The 16,489-nt window shown below is 39.7% G+C and overlaps 1 protein-coding gene across 1 annotated transcript in view; it reads left to right on the forward strand.

Moving 5' to 3' along the window:
- Gpr158 (G protein-coupled receptor 158) overlaps nt 1-8,946 on the forward strand; it is a 366,630-nt gene extending 357,684 nt beyond the window's left edge. The window contains exons 10-11 of the mRNA XM_052728877.1: nt 3,620-3,766; nt 4,527-8,946. Of these exons, the coding sequence (XP_052584837.1) occupies nt 3,620-3,766; nt 4,527-6,002 (1,623 nt within the window). The 3' untranslated portion in view covers nt 6,003-8,946. The remainder of the gene's footprint in view (nt 1-3,619; nt 3,767-4,526) is intronic.
- The last annotated feature ends 7,543 nt before the right edge of the window (nt 8,947-16,489 follow it).

A 16,489-nucleotide genomic window follows, 5' to 3' on the forward strand; every position in this document is an offset into this window, starting at 1 on the left:
GTCACTGTGGACAAAGGGAGTGTGGGGATTTGCTTGATGCTCCCAGAATTGTCTTCTAACATTCCTCCTCAAGAAAGTGGGTGTCTGTTTCTTTGGGAAATTATTAAACATCTTAAATAAAATGTAGGGACCTTAATTTATACCAGAACCCACTATCTCTTTTAGTCCCTTTCCAAATATTGTTATTTCTACGTCACTCAATCATTACGACTTATTCAAAGTCACTCTTACTGAAGCTGGCAATAACAGCAAGGTATTTTACTTCTGGTTGTGAGCCTAGCCCTTAATAGCTGGGCAATCTCTCCTGCCAAGCAGGAATTTTTCAAGAGCTGTCCTGCTAACAACTTCTCTATATTCACCTTCAGAGGAATCTTGTGGCAAAAATTTAGAAAATTTTTGTGTAAATAAAACTAGTGAGTGTGATATTTTGTACAGAGGAACCTATAGCGATATATTCTAGTTAAAATTTGCCTAGGCATAAAAGGGGAAGTGGATAAAAGCATTCCAGGACTCAGCTGATGTGGACTTCACGTTTAAGTAGCTGTGTACTGTAACATCAGCCAAGACTCTGATCTGAGTTTCAGTTTCCTCAGAAGTAAAACTCAGAATATGTAAGATGATATTGGAATTTTGGCTAAAAGGATAGTATACAAGTTACAGCATTACAATTATTATCACAACTATTCTGTTGTGTACAAAGAAACATGGTGTTACGGCAGCTAAACTCGGAGCTGTGATTTCTTGTCTTTCACTTTTGGCTTCATCTCACGTCTCACATTGAACCTCTAGGTTCAACCTGATTGAAAAGACTGAACAATGACAAACAATAAATATTAGTTGTACTGCCTCCCTGAGTTATGTTAACTGATCACACTGTTTTCAGAGGTTACTTTGTCACCGTAGTTTATCCAAGTTCTTTAAAATTTTGTAATACAAATTATATATTTATTAGATTAATGGATACTTAGACTGTTCCTTCTATAAATTATTACTGAACTACAAAGAGAATTTTAAATCTATGTTCATGCAAAAGCCTTGTTCATAAATGTCCACAGCACCATTATTCATAACAATCTAGATGTTTATCGACTAATAAATGTATAAGTAAAACATGGTATATCTTTATAATGGAATATTATTTGTCAACAAGAAAAAAACAAATTTAATGCAGACTGGGGAAATCATCAGTCAGTAAAGTACTTGCCTTGCAACCATGAAAATTTAAGTTAAATCCCCAGAATCCATGTATGTACATATAAAGCCAGATTAGTGATATACAGTTATAATCCCAGTGCTGAGGAGTCAGACACAGGTGGGTTCCTGGGACTTGCTAGCTGGACAGCCTAGCCAGCTAAGAGAGTTCTATGCAAGTGAGAAACCTAGTCTTAAAAAATAAGGTGAACAACATGCCTCTGGTCTTAAAAAATAAGGTGGACAACATGGCTCTGGCCTCCACATGCACACACATGCATGTGTAAACACACACACACACACACACACACACACACACACACACACACACACACACACACAGAGGCCCACTCTCATTCACCCACAGTACACCCCCCACATCTGGCAGCTGTACTTAGGAGTGGGGCAAGGGAAAAGGAAATGAGTAAGATAAATATTTAAACTAGCATTTTAGATAAAGCTCTAAGGAAAAATGATGAAGCAGGAAATGTGTAATATCTGACAAATGCCTGTTTGGGTTTTATTTTTGTGGTGCTGGGGATCAAACCCATTGTCTGGAGCATGCCAACCAAACACATTTACTGTTTAGTTATCACCCCACCTCCTGACTCTTTCTTAAACGTATGCTTGTATCAAAGATTTTGGTTGAGAACAATTCTGTTCATGTAAGTACCCTCCAGGTGGTATAACCTTGTGACACATGGAACACTACCATATTTACCACTCATATCTTTAAGTCTGTGGTACCTATGGGTCTCCCAGGAAAAGAGGAAAAGCAAGATTTAGTCACCATGGTTTTTCAATAAGTTCTAATTACAAAACACAGATTGTTGTTAAGTAGAAGATTGCTGCTTCCCATGTTGTTGTATACACATGGATAATTGGTCTTCTAGTTTTATTCCTCTTGAGGAAAGAAAGGGGTGCATTTGGCTTACAATTCCAAGTCATAGTCCATTGCACCCAAGGGGAAGTTGGAGCAAGAACTTAAGTGGGTAGTCACATCACATCCACAGCTAAGAGCAGAGAAAAATGGATACACTGATGCTGCTCAATCATTTCACCTAGCATTATCTCATCTCAGATAGTTCAGGCCCCAAAGCCTAGGGAATGGTGACACCTGCAGTAGTAGAGGCCTTCCTACATCAATTAACAGCCAAGACAGTCCAAACAGAGACGATGCCCAGGAACCAACCTGATAAAGACAAGTACTCAACCGAGACTCTTTTCTTAGTGATTCTAAGTTGTGGCAAGTTGACATTAAAAACTAACCAGCACAGTTGAGTAGGCTAGTTGTTTAATGAAAACTTCCTTTAAAAACCTTTCTATCATAAAAGAAATGGTCTATTAAATTTTAAGTATAAATACACTCTGAAAATTAGACAAGATTAAAGTCCCATGTGATACTGAATACACAGTTCATTGTGCACACACCCAAGTTCCGTTTTGCTTTCCTTTGTGACAATATTTTCACAGTTGGTAGCAGTTGTCTGAGTCTGGTGGAGCTGTCTCCACATGATCTATTATTTTTAAAGAAATGTTTGAACTATTGACAATCTGGGGCAAGAGAATCCATGTTTTCTAAACTTTTATCTCGATTTTCATAAAACATTGTCTCCACGTTGTTTAAGGCTTGACTAGATTGTTCTGACTCCCTTTCCTGCTATCACTCACCCAACTCGTTCTTCCTGACTTCAATACCTAAGGAACATGCAGACAAGTCACAAAACCAAACAACATCACACAAAAATAGTCAAAATGGGATAAAGGGGGAGCTTGATTAAAAATGGTGGGCTTGAGGAGAAATCTCTAGTATCAGTTAAATTTTCCATTTTAATTTAAATACCGTCTGAGTGAAGCAAGGTAGTACTGTGCTCTGTAGGAGTCCCATGTCTTATAAAGAGCTCACTGATGACCAAGGTGTGACTGGGATCACGTATCCTGTCCACTGGGTTTTACCTAAAGCCACATGCAGTAGCTGGAAAGTCACATCCCTGTCTCCAGGGCTAATTATCTGAAGCAGAAATTATTGTATTATATAACAGTATATCAAAACAATTTTTATCCATACACAAGTACATCAAATTGCTTCTCCTAGAGAGACTTTCTTATGATTCTTCTACTTATTTTCTTTTTCAAAAAAGCAAATATATTATGGAAAACGAGCAAAAATTAACACTGGAGTCCTAACAAAGAAACAAGGGTAAATAAAGTTGGAGTGAAAGAGTGAACGGAGCTGGTGTTGCCTCACAAATAGCTCTAGCACATTCCAGGGAATGCAAACCACAAACACAGCCACAAATCATTGTTAAGCGTTGAGTGGGTGAATCCATCTAGATGAAGAAATTAGGTTAGCATCAGTCCCTTAGAAGATGTTGTGCTATCTAACAATGGGTTGACTCCTATGGCTCACGCTGAATATCTATTGCAGTTTTCACATTCAAGCAATAATCCCCGTGATGACATCGCGACAGAAGCCTATGAAGATGAATTGGACATGGGTCGTTCTGGATCCTACCTGAACAGCAGTATCAATTCAGCCTGGAGTGAGCACAGCCTAGATCCAGAAGACATCCGGGTAAGGTCAAAGGGGCTTTTTAATCTATGTCAGATTAATTCAATTTATACCAGTGATGCAGACAAGCATGTGTGAATTGAAGCATATATGTGCACGCGTGTTTCTGTCTGTTTTAAAGAAAAAGAGAATGTATGTGTGGGACTGAAGGCATCGTGAAGTAAGACTACAATGTAGAGTCATGCTAAAATTGTGCTGCACAAAACTGTCTCAGCTCTCACACTTGCGTTGGTCACAGTTCCTAATCTTGACTGGCATGTGGGCATACCATGCTTTCAGCAAGGTAAGATACACCTGTGAGCAGAGAGACTGGTTTGTTTAATATAACGTGTGAAAATGGATCAGCCTCTGAAGGAAGTAGATGCTTTGAACTACTTTGCTGTTGCCAGGTCCATCTAGTGTCAGTCATGATGTATCAACAGCTACATTGCTTCCAATCCCCCACAGAGTTACTGTTCAGCTGTTCTTAGGCTGCTGGGTTTTGTTATAGTCCAGATCCAATCTTTGCCAAACAAGTTGAAAATTCCAAGTCTTTGCTCCATGAAGCAAAAGTAAAACCTATGAATTCGTGTCTTAAAGTTCAAAGTTTGTTTAAGAAAAAAAAATCCACAAAAGTATTAGAAAGTTAAGAACAAGGAGAAATTGATGGATGCATTCATTACAATTGTCTGAGAAAGCTCAATCTTGTTTTTATAAGCACCCGTCAGGTATTTTCTGTAAATACTAATTCTGTGCCTTTTTAAATGTCCTCTTGTCCCGGCAGGATGAGCTGAAAAAACTCTATGCACAGTTAGAAATATACAAGCGCAAGAAGATGATCACCAACAACCCCCACCTACAGAAAAAGCGGTGTTCCAAGAAGGGCTTAGGGCGGTCCATCATGAGGCGTATCACCGAGATCCCGGAGACCGTCAGCAGGCAGTGTTCTAAGGAGGACAAAGAGGCCACAGATCACAGTGCAGCCAAGGGGACAGGCCTTGTCCGGAAGAACCCCGCTGAGTCCTCAGGGAACACGGGGAGACCCAAGGACGAGTCCCTGAAAAATCGAGTCTTCTCTCTCAAGAAATCCCACAGCACGTATGACCACGTGAGAGACCAAACTGAAGAGTCCAGCAGCCTACCCACAGAGAGCCAGGAGGAGGAGGCCACGGAAAATTCGACCTTGGAGTCTCTGTCGAGTAAAAAACTGACACAAAAGCTCAAAGAAGACAGCGAGGCAGAGTCCACAGAGTCGGTGCCTTTGGTGTGCAAGTCAGTTAGTGCTCACAACCTCAGCTCAGAGAAGAAGCCTGGGCACCCGCGCACATCCATGTTACAGAAGTCACTCAGTGTCATTGCAAGTGCCAAGGAGAAGACCCTCGGGCTGGCTGGGAAAACCCAGCCTTCGGGTATGGAAGACCGATCTAAGTCCCAGAAACCTCTGCCGAAAGATAGAGCGTCAAACAGGAAGTACTCGAATCCGGATAATACAGACACGAAAGATTCTGGCCTCCCAAACTCCAATCATTTGGAGGAGCTAAGAAAGCCCCAGAAATCTGGGATTATGAAACAGCAGAGGGTCAACCTCCCCACCACCAATTCTGACCTGAGCCCCAGTACCACCCAGATAAAGGACAATTTTGACATTGGAGAAGTGTGCCCTTGGGAGGTTTATGACCTGACCCCTGGTCCTGTGCCTTCAGAACCAAAAGCTCAAAAACACGTATCAATTGCAGCTTCTGAAGTGGAGCAAAACCCAGCTTCTTCTCTGAAGGAGAAGTCCCATCAGAAGCCTAAGGCAGCTGAAAGTCTTCACCAACTCAATCACAAGAGTGTAGACAAAACAGAGGTGTGCCCCTGGGAGAGCCAAGGTCAGTCCCTTTTGGAAGATGAGAACCGTCTGATTTCTAAGACTCCCATTCACCCAGGGAGAGCCAGAGAGGAGAATGGGAGTCAGCTCTACACAACCAATATGTGTGCTGGGCAATATGAAGAACTGCCCCCCAAAGCCGTGGCATCAAAAGTAGAGAATGAAAATCTCAACCAAATGGGAGACCAGGAGAAACAGACATCTTCCTCTGTGGGTATCACTCCTGGCTCCTGTAACTCAAGTAATAACTCCCACCAACCATTAACATCACGAGCAGAAGTGTGTCCTTGGGAGTTTGAGTCCCTAGATCAACCAAATGATGAAAGAAGTGTAGCTTTTCCCGCCTCCTCTGCTTTAAATGCAAATAAGATAGCAGGGCCTCGGAAATAGGAGGTCTGGGACACTTTCCAAGTGTAGCACCTTGGGAAGAAAAAGAGTAATCCCCAGTGTGATATAAAATAGATCTGAAAAATCAAAACTTACCAAGAAAGTTTTATCAGCCTGGGGAAATATGGCACATGGTGTGTGGTGAGGTGAAGAAATGTGCTGGAGAAGGCTGGAAGCAGCTGTGCATCACAAGGAGGAAGTCGGGCTCAGCCATGGAAAGTCATTCCCAGAGCAACACTGGGGAAAGCTTGGCATTTCAACTTGTTTAAGGGACATTGCCCTGTCCGTCTTTACCCATGGGAGTGGATGGTCTTAAGCAAGATTAACCAGGAGGCACAGAAGATGAAGGCATGGATTTTAAGATAGGGAAAGCTTGGATGTCTGTGACTGGAATTCTAAGTAGCCGATGAAAAAGACCTACTTTACCTATTTAACCTTGGTAGCACTGCTAACTTAATGCACCCCAATACCTTTTATATAAATGATTGCTCTCATTTTCTTAAAATGTATGTTTCAGTACATTGTTGTGTCTCAGATTCAAGCATTCCAGATTGTATAATTTTTGCAAATAACTTTGATATTATGTGACACAACACATTTATGCAATCCACAGCTACTCAATTGTCATCGCAAACTACCCAATACCTGCTATCTATCAACTGTAGTTGATTCTTGGAGTACAGTAAGCTTTCTCTGGCTTAGGAAGCCGTAACTGTTATGATGTAAACTTTTAGTTTGGACCGTGGTTTATATAGTATGAAGTTGGATTTGACTCTATTATTTCTCATTAGTTTGTGTAATGTCTTAGTTGTTTTTTTTTTAAATATAAGTTGAGTTTCTTGTTCTGCACTTCTTGTAGGGACTCTGAAGCTCTGAAGCTCTATTAGTCTTGGAGATCAAGTGGTCCTGCTTAGTCATATGTCTCAGTAAGTTAAGGACAACTTATCCATTGTTTGTTCCCAGTCAGTGCTAGACTATCCCAATACATTGTCCTTTTGAACTCTTTCAGTATTTCATATTACCATTTCCTAAGGAAGAAGCTGAGTGAGGAAACTGTGCTGTGTGTTATTACCAACAGAAGAGGAAAACTCTAGGAATGCTGTGAGAATGAGAGCATACTGCAGGTCCAGGAAATTGCCTTTCACAACAAATACAGAAAGGTAGCTCCTAATAGCACTTTCAAGGGATTATTTTTATAAAGAGAAAAATTAATGATAGCATCAAGATCATTGTATGGATATATTTTTATTATGCATACTGAAAATATGATATTTTAAATTACCATAAACTATTTATTCTCATAAACTTTTATTCATTGCTTCACCTAGGTTTAGAACTTGCTGGGCTCAAATCCCAAAGAGATTTTATAACCTGATTTACTCAAAGCCCATAAGGTGTTATGGGTTTTTCATCCTTCCCAGCACCAGAACTTACAAGTCCTGTTAACTATCATTGCAAGCCGCCTAGCTCAAAATGCCAAGCATAAGATTTGTTCGAAACCCTCGAAGCATATCTTATAGAACTTGCTGCATTCCATACTGATCTCCTAGCATGAACATCCTGAGTTGCTGATTTAGTGCTAAGGATGTTATCTTGAAACGAGATTCCAAAGTTCCGTCACATTTTATGTAAAAACGAATCACTCAAAACTACAGCCCAGGCTTGCCTTTCTCCCATCATCACAAACACTGAACAACTGCTTATTTGGCCAAGACATTTCCAGCCAAAGTAACCGTTCTTTCATTTGGTGAGCAACAAGGAGAATTTGCTAGGAGGATGGAAGATGGGGAGAAGGAATCAGAAGGTAGATACAAGACTTTTCTTACTCTCAGTGGAAGATAGAAACAGAATGCTTTGTATCTATCGTCAAACTTTTCTCAGTGTTTATTTTTTTATTCAGGAGTAAGCAAGCACTTGAAGAGTTAGCAGAGCCATGCGTGAGCTGCCCTCACCCATTTGCTTGCTTCATGCATTACTCAGGTTGGTGGGGTAGGTTTGGAGAGCTATAGACATTTTATTTTTAACTGCCCCCTTCATTAATTTCTATCACCCCCTCCTTGCCCATCAAAACCTATCTGCTAGATGGCTTTGGCATGCTATTCTGAGCAGCATCTGTGAACCTGGTTTTAGAGTTTCTAAGCTCACGTACTTGTTACACTTGTGCCCGAGGTCTGTTAGCACTTGATTCACTTCTGAGAATTAAGCAGTCAACTGTCACTGATTTCTGTTGCACTTCAGGATGATCCTGCTTGACATGTGGCTAGCAGAAGATTTGCCAAATTTTACCTTAGTGACAGTCTGCCCTTCCCCCATAGGTTATTCTCCACTATCACAAATCAGCGCAAATGTCTAGGGTCTTTTCTAGCATTTCATTGTCATGACTTATCACCAAAAGAAACTGAACTCTGTTGTTCTGGAAGCTCCTTTTCCCAGGCTGAGAACAATAGAAAGTGCATACCGTGTGAAGGTCTCACAAACATTTGCTAGGCTGTCCTCTTCAGTGCATGTGCAGGCTGCATCCTGTCCTTGTTTTAAGCCAGGGTTTATAAATAAGTAGATTTATATCAGTCTTCATAGAAGTGTATATTTTATGCAAGAATTAAATGCTTTACAACATAAATTATTACCCCACACCTCGTAAGGTATTGTCGGTGGCAATACAGATTGAAACCCGACAGTTGTCTTGTATTTGCTTCCTAGGTTTCTGCATGCAAGTGGTGATAGGTAGGACTGACAACACACTGCCTTTGACTTCTAGCATTTAGCAGCCGAGAGTTGTAGAGTCAACAAAGCTGTAAGTCTCTTCACTTAACCTGTGGTTCTTCTACAACTACTGTCTGAATCTACAGCATCCCACCATGAAATATTTGGTAAATTTATGTTGTGATGTGTTGCAGCATGTAAATAACTATAACTTCTCTGCAATAAAACATTTATATGAAAGTGATTGTATGTTTATATATCAAAAGTTGATTATATTTATCCAACTTATTCAAAGGAATTACATATAGCTCTGTGGCATTGGTTCCAGGTGTGTGTGTGTGTGTGTGTGTGTGTGTGTGTGTGTGTGTGTGTGTGTGTGTGTGTGATTTTCTTGTTGCCTATCTTTGGCAATAAGTAATTAGCCAAGTGTGATCATTTGTTGTCAGTAAAATCCATAAGGCTAGTGGCTGTGATTTTTAAAAGTTTCTATCATTCAGTTAGACTTATTTATTTATTCAATACACACACCAGTCAGTCTGCTCATCTGTGATGATATAAAGGTAAACGAGGTTTCTAAGAACATTCAGCTCATAAGAATATCCAGTCATACACATAAAACCAAGGGGCATCACTAAGTTAAGGGGTCAGGGGAAAGTCAATTAGAGAATTCAAGTTCTCTGGGGCTAAATCCCAGAAAAACATCAGGCATGAAAGGGATAATGTAAAGCTGAACAGGTAACTGGGCATGGTCTTGCAAGATGTGTTTCAGTTAAACACGGCTTTTTCCCACTGTACTAGATGTTAGCAGAAACTCTAACTTCAAGTCACAGAGTAAAGGAATTACTAAGAACATCTGAGGAACGCACTGCAGTGAATGAAAAGAAAACAAGAGTCCCCTGGACCATTTAGAGGACTAGTGAGAGTCACAGTAAGGTGAGGGCCCAGGTAGGAGACAGGAAGGCTGTTACTGCATCAAAATCACATCTTCAAGTGATGTTACTGTTTTGTTGTCCTTATGTAAAGAATCTAAACAAACAGTTATGGCAAGTATCATATTTGTTGTCATTTGGGCTAACATCAGATGCTTTATGCTCCCTCCATGAGAGAATCTGTTGGGTCTGCTGTCCATGCTGTGGGCATCTTGAAATCCTAGGCTGGAAATGGATGCAGCAGCTACGAGCTCATGTCAGAACAGTCTGTTCCTTGCTGGAAGTTTGAAGCAACTCCAGAAAAAGAAGCAAGTGTCAAGAGGGCAGAGAAGGGAGTTGCACCCCCAGCATAGCTCCACGCTTCTCTCCTTAGATGAGGACCAGCTATTGTCTCTTCCCATCTGTTCACACCATGTGCATTCCATATGGGATGCCCACTACAAATAGGGTCTGGGGAATCTGTGATTACAGCTCTTTGAACACACCTATCAAGAGATAAACAAGAGTACAAAAATTAATGAGCAATGAAAATCAGTTCTATACTACATTATCATGATAAAGGAGATGAATTTGTTATAGTTACTGATGAAATTGCTCAGTTGATATTTGTGTTATTTTTTATATGTACATTCATAGTGCTGGTCCTGGTTTCTTGGTTCTAAGTTTAGAGCCTGTTAAAAATTCTTCAGTAAAATATTTCTATCAGAAATGTATTTCAACACACATGAAGCTCTGAAAGAGAGCATGCTAGTCAAGATATTGGGTAGTATATGGCATTCTTTCCCCGAGAATATTTGCAAAGATGGTAATAACATTGCTCCAATTTTGGCTATTTTTCTCCTTAAACATTTGTTTGTAGGAAAGTACAAGGCCAAGTTCAGGAACACCGTGTGTTCAAATTTAGCGTTGACTGGGAAGAAGGCGGATAATGGAATGTCTAAGTTGGTTTCTAACTTTCCCTCTTATGTGGTGTGAAAGCCATAAAGTTCCAGAAATAAAACTGCCTTACCAATTGAAAATGGAAGACAAATATAGGATGAGGTCTGTACTACTCAATAGTCACAATCTAGAAAGGAAAATAAACAAGGCATGAATAAAAAGTTCTTGACAGTCTGGGTAGAACATACTACTATGTCAATTCAATCAGCAACAGTAAGATAAACATAGTTTTGTTGTTGTTGTTTTTGTTGTGTATAAAAGAGAAAAAAATATACATTTGTCCCAAGACATAATAGGGACTTATTCTTCCATGATATTTGTGCCTTTGACCCACTTCCAGTTCTCCCTTTTCTGTCCCAATATCTTTGTTTCAATATGAGTGTGATCTTCAGACAATGAAAAAAATGAGAATAGGAATACAGTATTAAAATCCATACCTGGCTAGTAATGTGCAGGCGCAGTTCCAGGAAACTAGAAGTGCTTGCTTGCTCTCTCTGTTCAAGCAACAACATACATGTTTCTGCCCATGTGGACCAGACAGACTCCTCTGTCTTCTTCTAGGCTTGCCTCAAGAAGGCTTTTATGTCTCTAACTGCACTCACTTGCCACTGAGTTGCATTCTGCTCTGAATCATGGCTGAATTAAGGACTCTGGAATGTGTTTCATTCATTGCTGAATCCCCATTTTGCAGCAATGTGCTTTTCCATGAATTCAGTAAATATTTCCCAAATTAAAATAGTTGACTTCTAATCATTGTTCAGGACACAGGTGAAAGGAAAGAGAGAACCTGAAGGTATTAACAGATCTTCTGTACACAGTTTCCAGGAAATCCTCAGATGATAACTAAGTTAAAAGAATACTAATTCTCTGGGTTTATGATTACTGGTTTGCCAGCACATGGAAGAAGGCTAAAGCTTCGGCCATACTCCGCGTTTTCAGGCTTATGAAAAATATTTTCACATATCATAAAAAGTAAAAAACAAAAAAAAACATACCAGGCTATAGGAACTAGCTCTTAGCTGTTGGACTGCCTGAATGCCGGAAAATTAAGCCTTGGCTAGCTCTATGTGAAGCATCCGCCGAGACTCTTATGCTAGGCAACAGATTTTCTGAGAAATGAGATAGCTGAAATAAACATTACTGATATTTGACTGACTAGAGTTTTCATCCATGTGTCTAAGCTTTGCTATATAGAATTTTATATAGATGTAGTGATAACATGCATGCTATAACTATAAATATTATGTGTGAGAGCCAAAACACATAGTTACATGTAAACATATATGCACACCCAACTTACTGGAAGAAAAATAGATTGAAAGCATAAAAAATATTCAGCGTAGTGCAGATATTAAAAGATCAAGAGAAGTAATTTTTTCCCTTTTAAGTCTTAAAGACTAACAGCTCCAAGCCCATATGGTGAGTGATTTGACTTGTGAATTTGACTGTGCTTTTTCCAGTACTTGTTACATACAGTAAGTTGAAGAACTTGGATCTATTTTGTGGGCCTCAGACAAAATTTAGTACAAGAAACATCTCAATAAATTGGGAGGAAGTCAAAGTTAATGGATACCCCAAAAGGAAACTATTTCTTGGTACATGAGAAAACTGAAAATAGTTGTTTTAGAACATCAGGTTAAGAGCTGGAAAGATGGCTCAGTGGTTGAGAGCCCTGGTTGCTCTTCAGTTGCATGGATTCAATTTCCAGCACCTACATGGCAGCTCACAATCATCCATAACTCTAGTTCCAAGTGATCCAATGCCCCCTTCTGGCCTCTTTGGGTGCTAGGCACAAACTTAGCACACTGACATACACACAGTTAAACACTCATACACATAAAATAATCAATCAAACAAACAAAAAAGAACACCAAGTTAAGAAACTCAATTTCCCAACCACTTAATAAAAATCAGCCTGGACTCGTTTTTCTGGAACACTGGGAAGCTTGGTAGGTGGCACCTTGGGCACACACAGGCTCTGTCATCCTTGCCTCTGACAGTGTCCCACCCATGCAGTCATCTGTAGCCATGTAACACACCCAAGGGCGAGGGCCCATGAAGCTCAGAGAAGTTAAAGTGAGGTACACCTTTCCTCTTGCCTCGTGTATCTACCTGCTGTCTTTCCACCTCTATAGCTTTTAATGATGAAGTTTGATTTTAAAGCAAACAGGAACTTGGAAAGCACTTTTTGGGGAGAAGTATGTGTAAGCTGGGATATATTTCATGGCTAGTTTTTCATGTGTACAAGCAGGGGTAAATACTGCTGAGATGGACGGCACATGAAGGAAATCAGGAGACCTGGGTCTGTCTTTGGTATGCTTGCCTGAGGAAGAGTCCTTCAATGTACTGCTTGTGTTTGTCACCTGAAAGGAGATGTGAATGGCAGATCCTGAGCCCCCTTCTAGTTCTACAATTAAGATAATCTCTGTGTCTGTGTATATGCATGTGTGCATGTACATGCATACACATATGTGTATGTACCTGTGTACAAGTGTGTAGCAATGTGTGTGTGTGTGCGTGCATGTGTGTGTGTGTGTGTGTGTGTGTGTGTGTGTGTGTGTGTGTATGTGAAATTTCACTTCAGGCTATATGGCTTTGCTATAATGTATATAGCTAAGTACTCCTTATGGCCTAGTAAATATTTGCAATTTAAAATCAGCTAAAACACACACACACACACACACACACACACACACACACACACACACACAAATTGGAGTAAAATTTGATGAGCATTCTCTAGTCCCTATCAGTTTCTTTCTATTTTATGTCAAGAAATAGTTATGGAGTTCCCTGAAGTTTGGGGTGGGAAGACAGTCATGAGAAATTTGCTTCAAGAAGCAGCATGAAGCTGGATCAGGCCAGAACAGGGAGCTGAGGAAGAGCAGGTTCTTTTCTTGATTCTGTCTATTCAATTGCACTTTCTACTGTGGCTCAGTCTATGCCAGAAATGGACAGCATTCAGTGGAACACTGAAAGCTGGGTGGAAAGACTGTTTAAGACCAAGTTTTAAATGAAGTTCTTTCCAGTTGGTCAGAAAAATTAACACAACAAGCAATACACAGCTAAATGCAAACACAGTTGCTTAGTTCTTTGTTCCATTTGCTTGGAATGCCTTTTCATCATTTCCACTAAGGTGGAATTTAGTTAGGTTTTCGTTTTTTGTTTTCTCTTTGGGGGCCTGCCACCCAGCTCTCAAATAAATATACAGAGACTTATTCTTACTTATGAATGTGCAGGCTTAGCTTGGCTTGTTTCTAGCCAGCTTTCTAACTTAAATTACCCCATTTCTCTTTAACTATGCTTTGCCTCTGGGCTTTTTAACTTTGTTTATTCCACTTATCTTTCTTTTCTTCTTACTCCATGGCTGGCTGTATGGCTGGGTGGCTGTGTGGCTGGGTGGCTGGGTGTTTGGGTGGCTGGTCTCTGGCATCCTCCTCTCCTCCTTTCTCTCTTGTCTTCCTCCTTTGTTCCTCTTCTCTTTTTGAGCCTAGATTTCTCCTCTATTTATTTTCTCTGCCTGCCAGCCATGTCAATCCTTTTCTCCTGACTTGCTATTGGCTGTTCAGCTCTTTATTAGACCAATCAGGTGTTTTAGATAGGCAAAGTAACACAGCTTTACAGAGTTAAACAAATACAACATAAAAAATGCAACCCAACTTGGCATCATTAAACAAATGTTCCACAGCATAAACAAATGTAACACATCTTCAAATAATATTCTACACTTCCCCCTTTTTGTGTAAATAAAAATGAAAGGTTTTGACTTTAACAAAGTAAAACTATATACAACAAAAACAGTTATCAAGTAAGAATTACATTTACAATTTTCAGTCCATTTGTATTTGGTAAATTCAGATAAAATACTCCATTATATATCTTATTTTAGTGATTCCAAAGTTTTATGCCTAATTTACTTTCTATCATAACTAAGGAAAACTATAACTCTAACTATTTAGTTTTTAACTCCATCAAAGACCCCAAAAGGATGTAATATTATTTAACAGCAGAGACATCTGGCTGCCTAGACAGTCACCCAGAGTTCCTCTGTAATGTTGTGGCATCCATCTTCAGCCTACAGGACTAGAATATCTGGCAGACTTTTCAGTGAAGCAGGAAATTTGAAGGTCTGTCCAGCCTTGTATTGGCAAAGTTCATTAGTCACTTTCCTCTGTGTTTTCCAGACATCTGTCAGACTCTTCTGTGAAGTAGGATTCTCAAAGTACTGTCCTGCCTTTTTTAGGCAAAGTTCAACAGTCTTTTTCCTTTGTCCCGCTTGTCCAGTCTGTATAGCATACTGTCAGCAGTCAAGGCAAGAGCAGTTTCTTGCCCAAAGGGCTAGCCTTGCCACATTGAAAGCAAACTCCATATGGAGTTTCTTCAATGTCCCTCATCCTTTTATGAAGTAAATTGGTGCTACCAGGAGCAGATGTGTCTCATTGTCACGAAAAACCTAATCTAATTTAATAATCTAATTAAACATCTTAAATTACCACATTCTGTAGGTCTTTGGAGTGTTTGAAAATCGTTTATCTGTCTAAAATATATCTGTTTAACCTTGGAAATATACCTAATGTGACTACAAGTTTGATTATTATAGATTAACTACTGATCTCATTTCTTAATTATACATTGCATTCTTAAATGAGCTGCATAAACACAATATCCCAAACAAGAATAGAAACATATATACAGTATAACAAAAATACCTTAAATTTGTATCAATATATCAATATCCATGCCAATACAAAATATCTGAGATTAATAGTTGTTTTTTAATCCTATATTCCTATATTCCCCTAAATAATAATGAACATCCATAACCCACAAAATAACCACAACCACCCATACCACCTCTTAGGAATGTGGGCATCATGTTCTCTAGACTGCTTCCTATTGTCTGTGGGTAAAGGCATCCTTAAGGGTCCCCAAGAAAATTGAGAGAATGGCCAAGTCCTTGGAAGACCAGCTGTAACCTTGGTTGATACAAGTTGATACATATCACCTGTCAAGATTCAGAAGATCTCCCCCCAATCAAGCCTGATCCTTATTAATCCTGAAGGAATCTACAGTCTCTTGTTTCCTATGGAAACAAAAGCATAACCTCTTCCCCCAAAGCACTTTTTACTTCCATTTTAAAGTTAAGGTCATCCTAAAGTATATAGGCACTTTTATTTCAACAGTCCCTCTTAGCAGCTGTTGTTTGCTTATCAGCAACCAAAAAATTCAATCAACACAATACTATATAGGATCCATTCTCCCTGTGTATTTCCCATCTCTATGTGCCTTATTATTTTTTATTATTTTACTTCTCTCCTTAAAGACTTCACTTTATTATTTTAAACTATTTTTTCTACGACTGTCTATCCCTTCCTCTTTTCTTTCTTTTTTTAAAAATAGATTTATTATTTATTTCATGCATATGAATGTTCTATCTGCATGTACGCCTTTATGCCAGAAGAGGTCATCAGGTCCCACTCTAGATGGTTGCGAGCCACCATGGGGTTGCTGGGAATTGAACTCAGGACCTCTGGAGGAGCAGCCAGTGCTCTTACCTGCTGAGCCATCTCTCCAGCCCCCCTCTTTTCTTTCTTAAGCCTACACTCATTGCTAAACACACTGGAACCTGTTTAGAGGTTTTTTTTCCATCTGAACCTGCTTTACTGCATATCTCTAGCCTTTTTTGTCTGCTAAGTAGTGTGGCTAGAACCTCAGCTGGCTCCACATGCTTCTTGGGTCTATGAGAGACGGGCCTAAAACTTAAGGACCCAGTTGGGGATAGGTGACTGAGAACTGCATTCAACCCCCTAGCACTGGAATGCTAGTGCCCTACACTATGGCAGGCACTTTTACTTAGTTTTTTGTTTCATTTTATGTGAAAAAAAAAAAAGGCTGTTTAAGTGTTCTCTTGTACGGCAG

This window comes from Peromyscus californicus, unplaced genomic scaffold (assembly GCF_007827085.1).
Source record: "Peromyscus californicus insignis strain IS unplaced genomic scaffold, ASM782708v3 Scaffold_8__1_contigs__length_139910024, whole genome shotgun sequence".
NCBI lineage: Eukaryota > Metazoa > Chordata > Mammalia > Rodentia > Cricetidae > Peromyscus > Peromyscus californicus.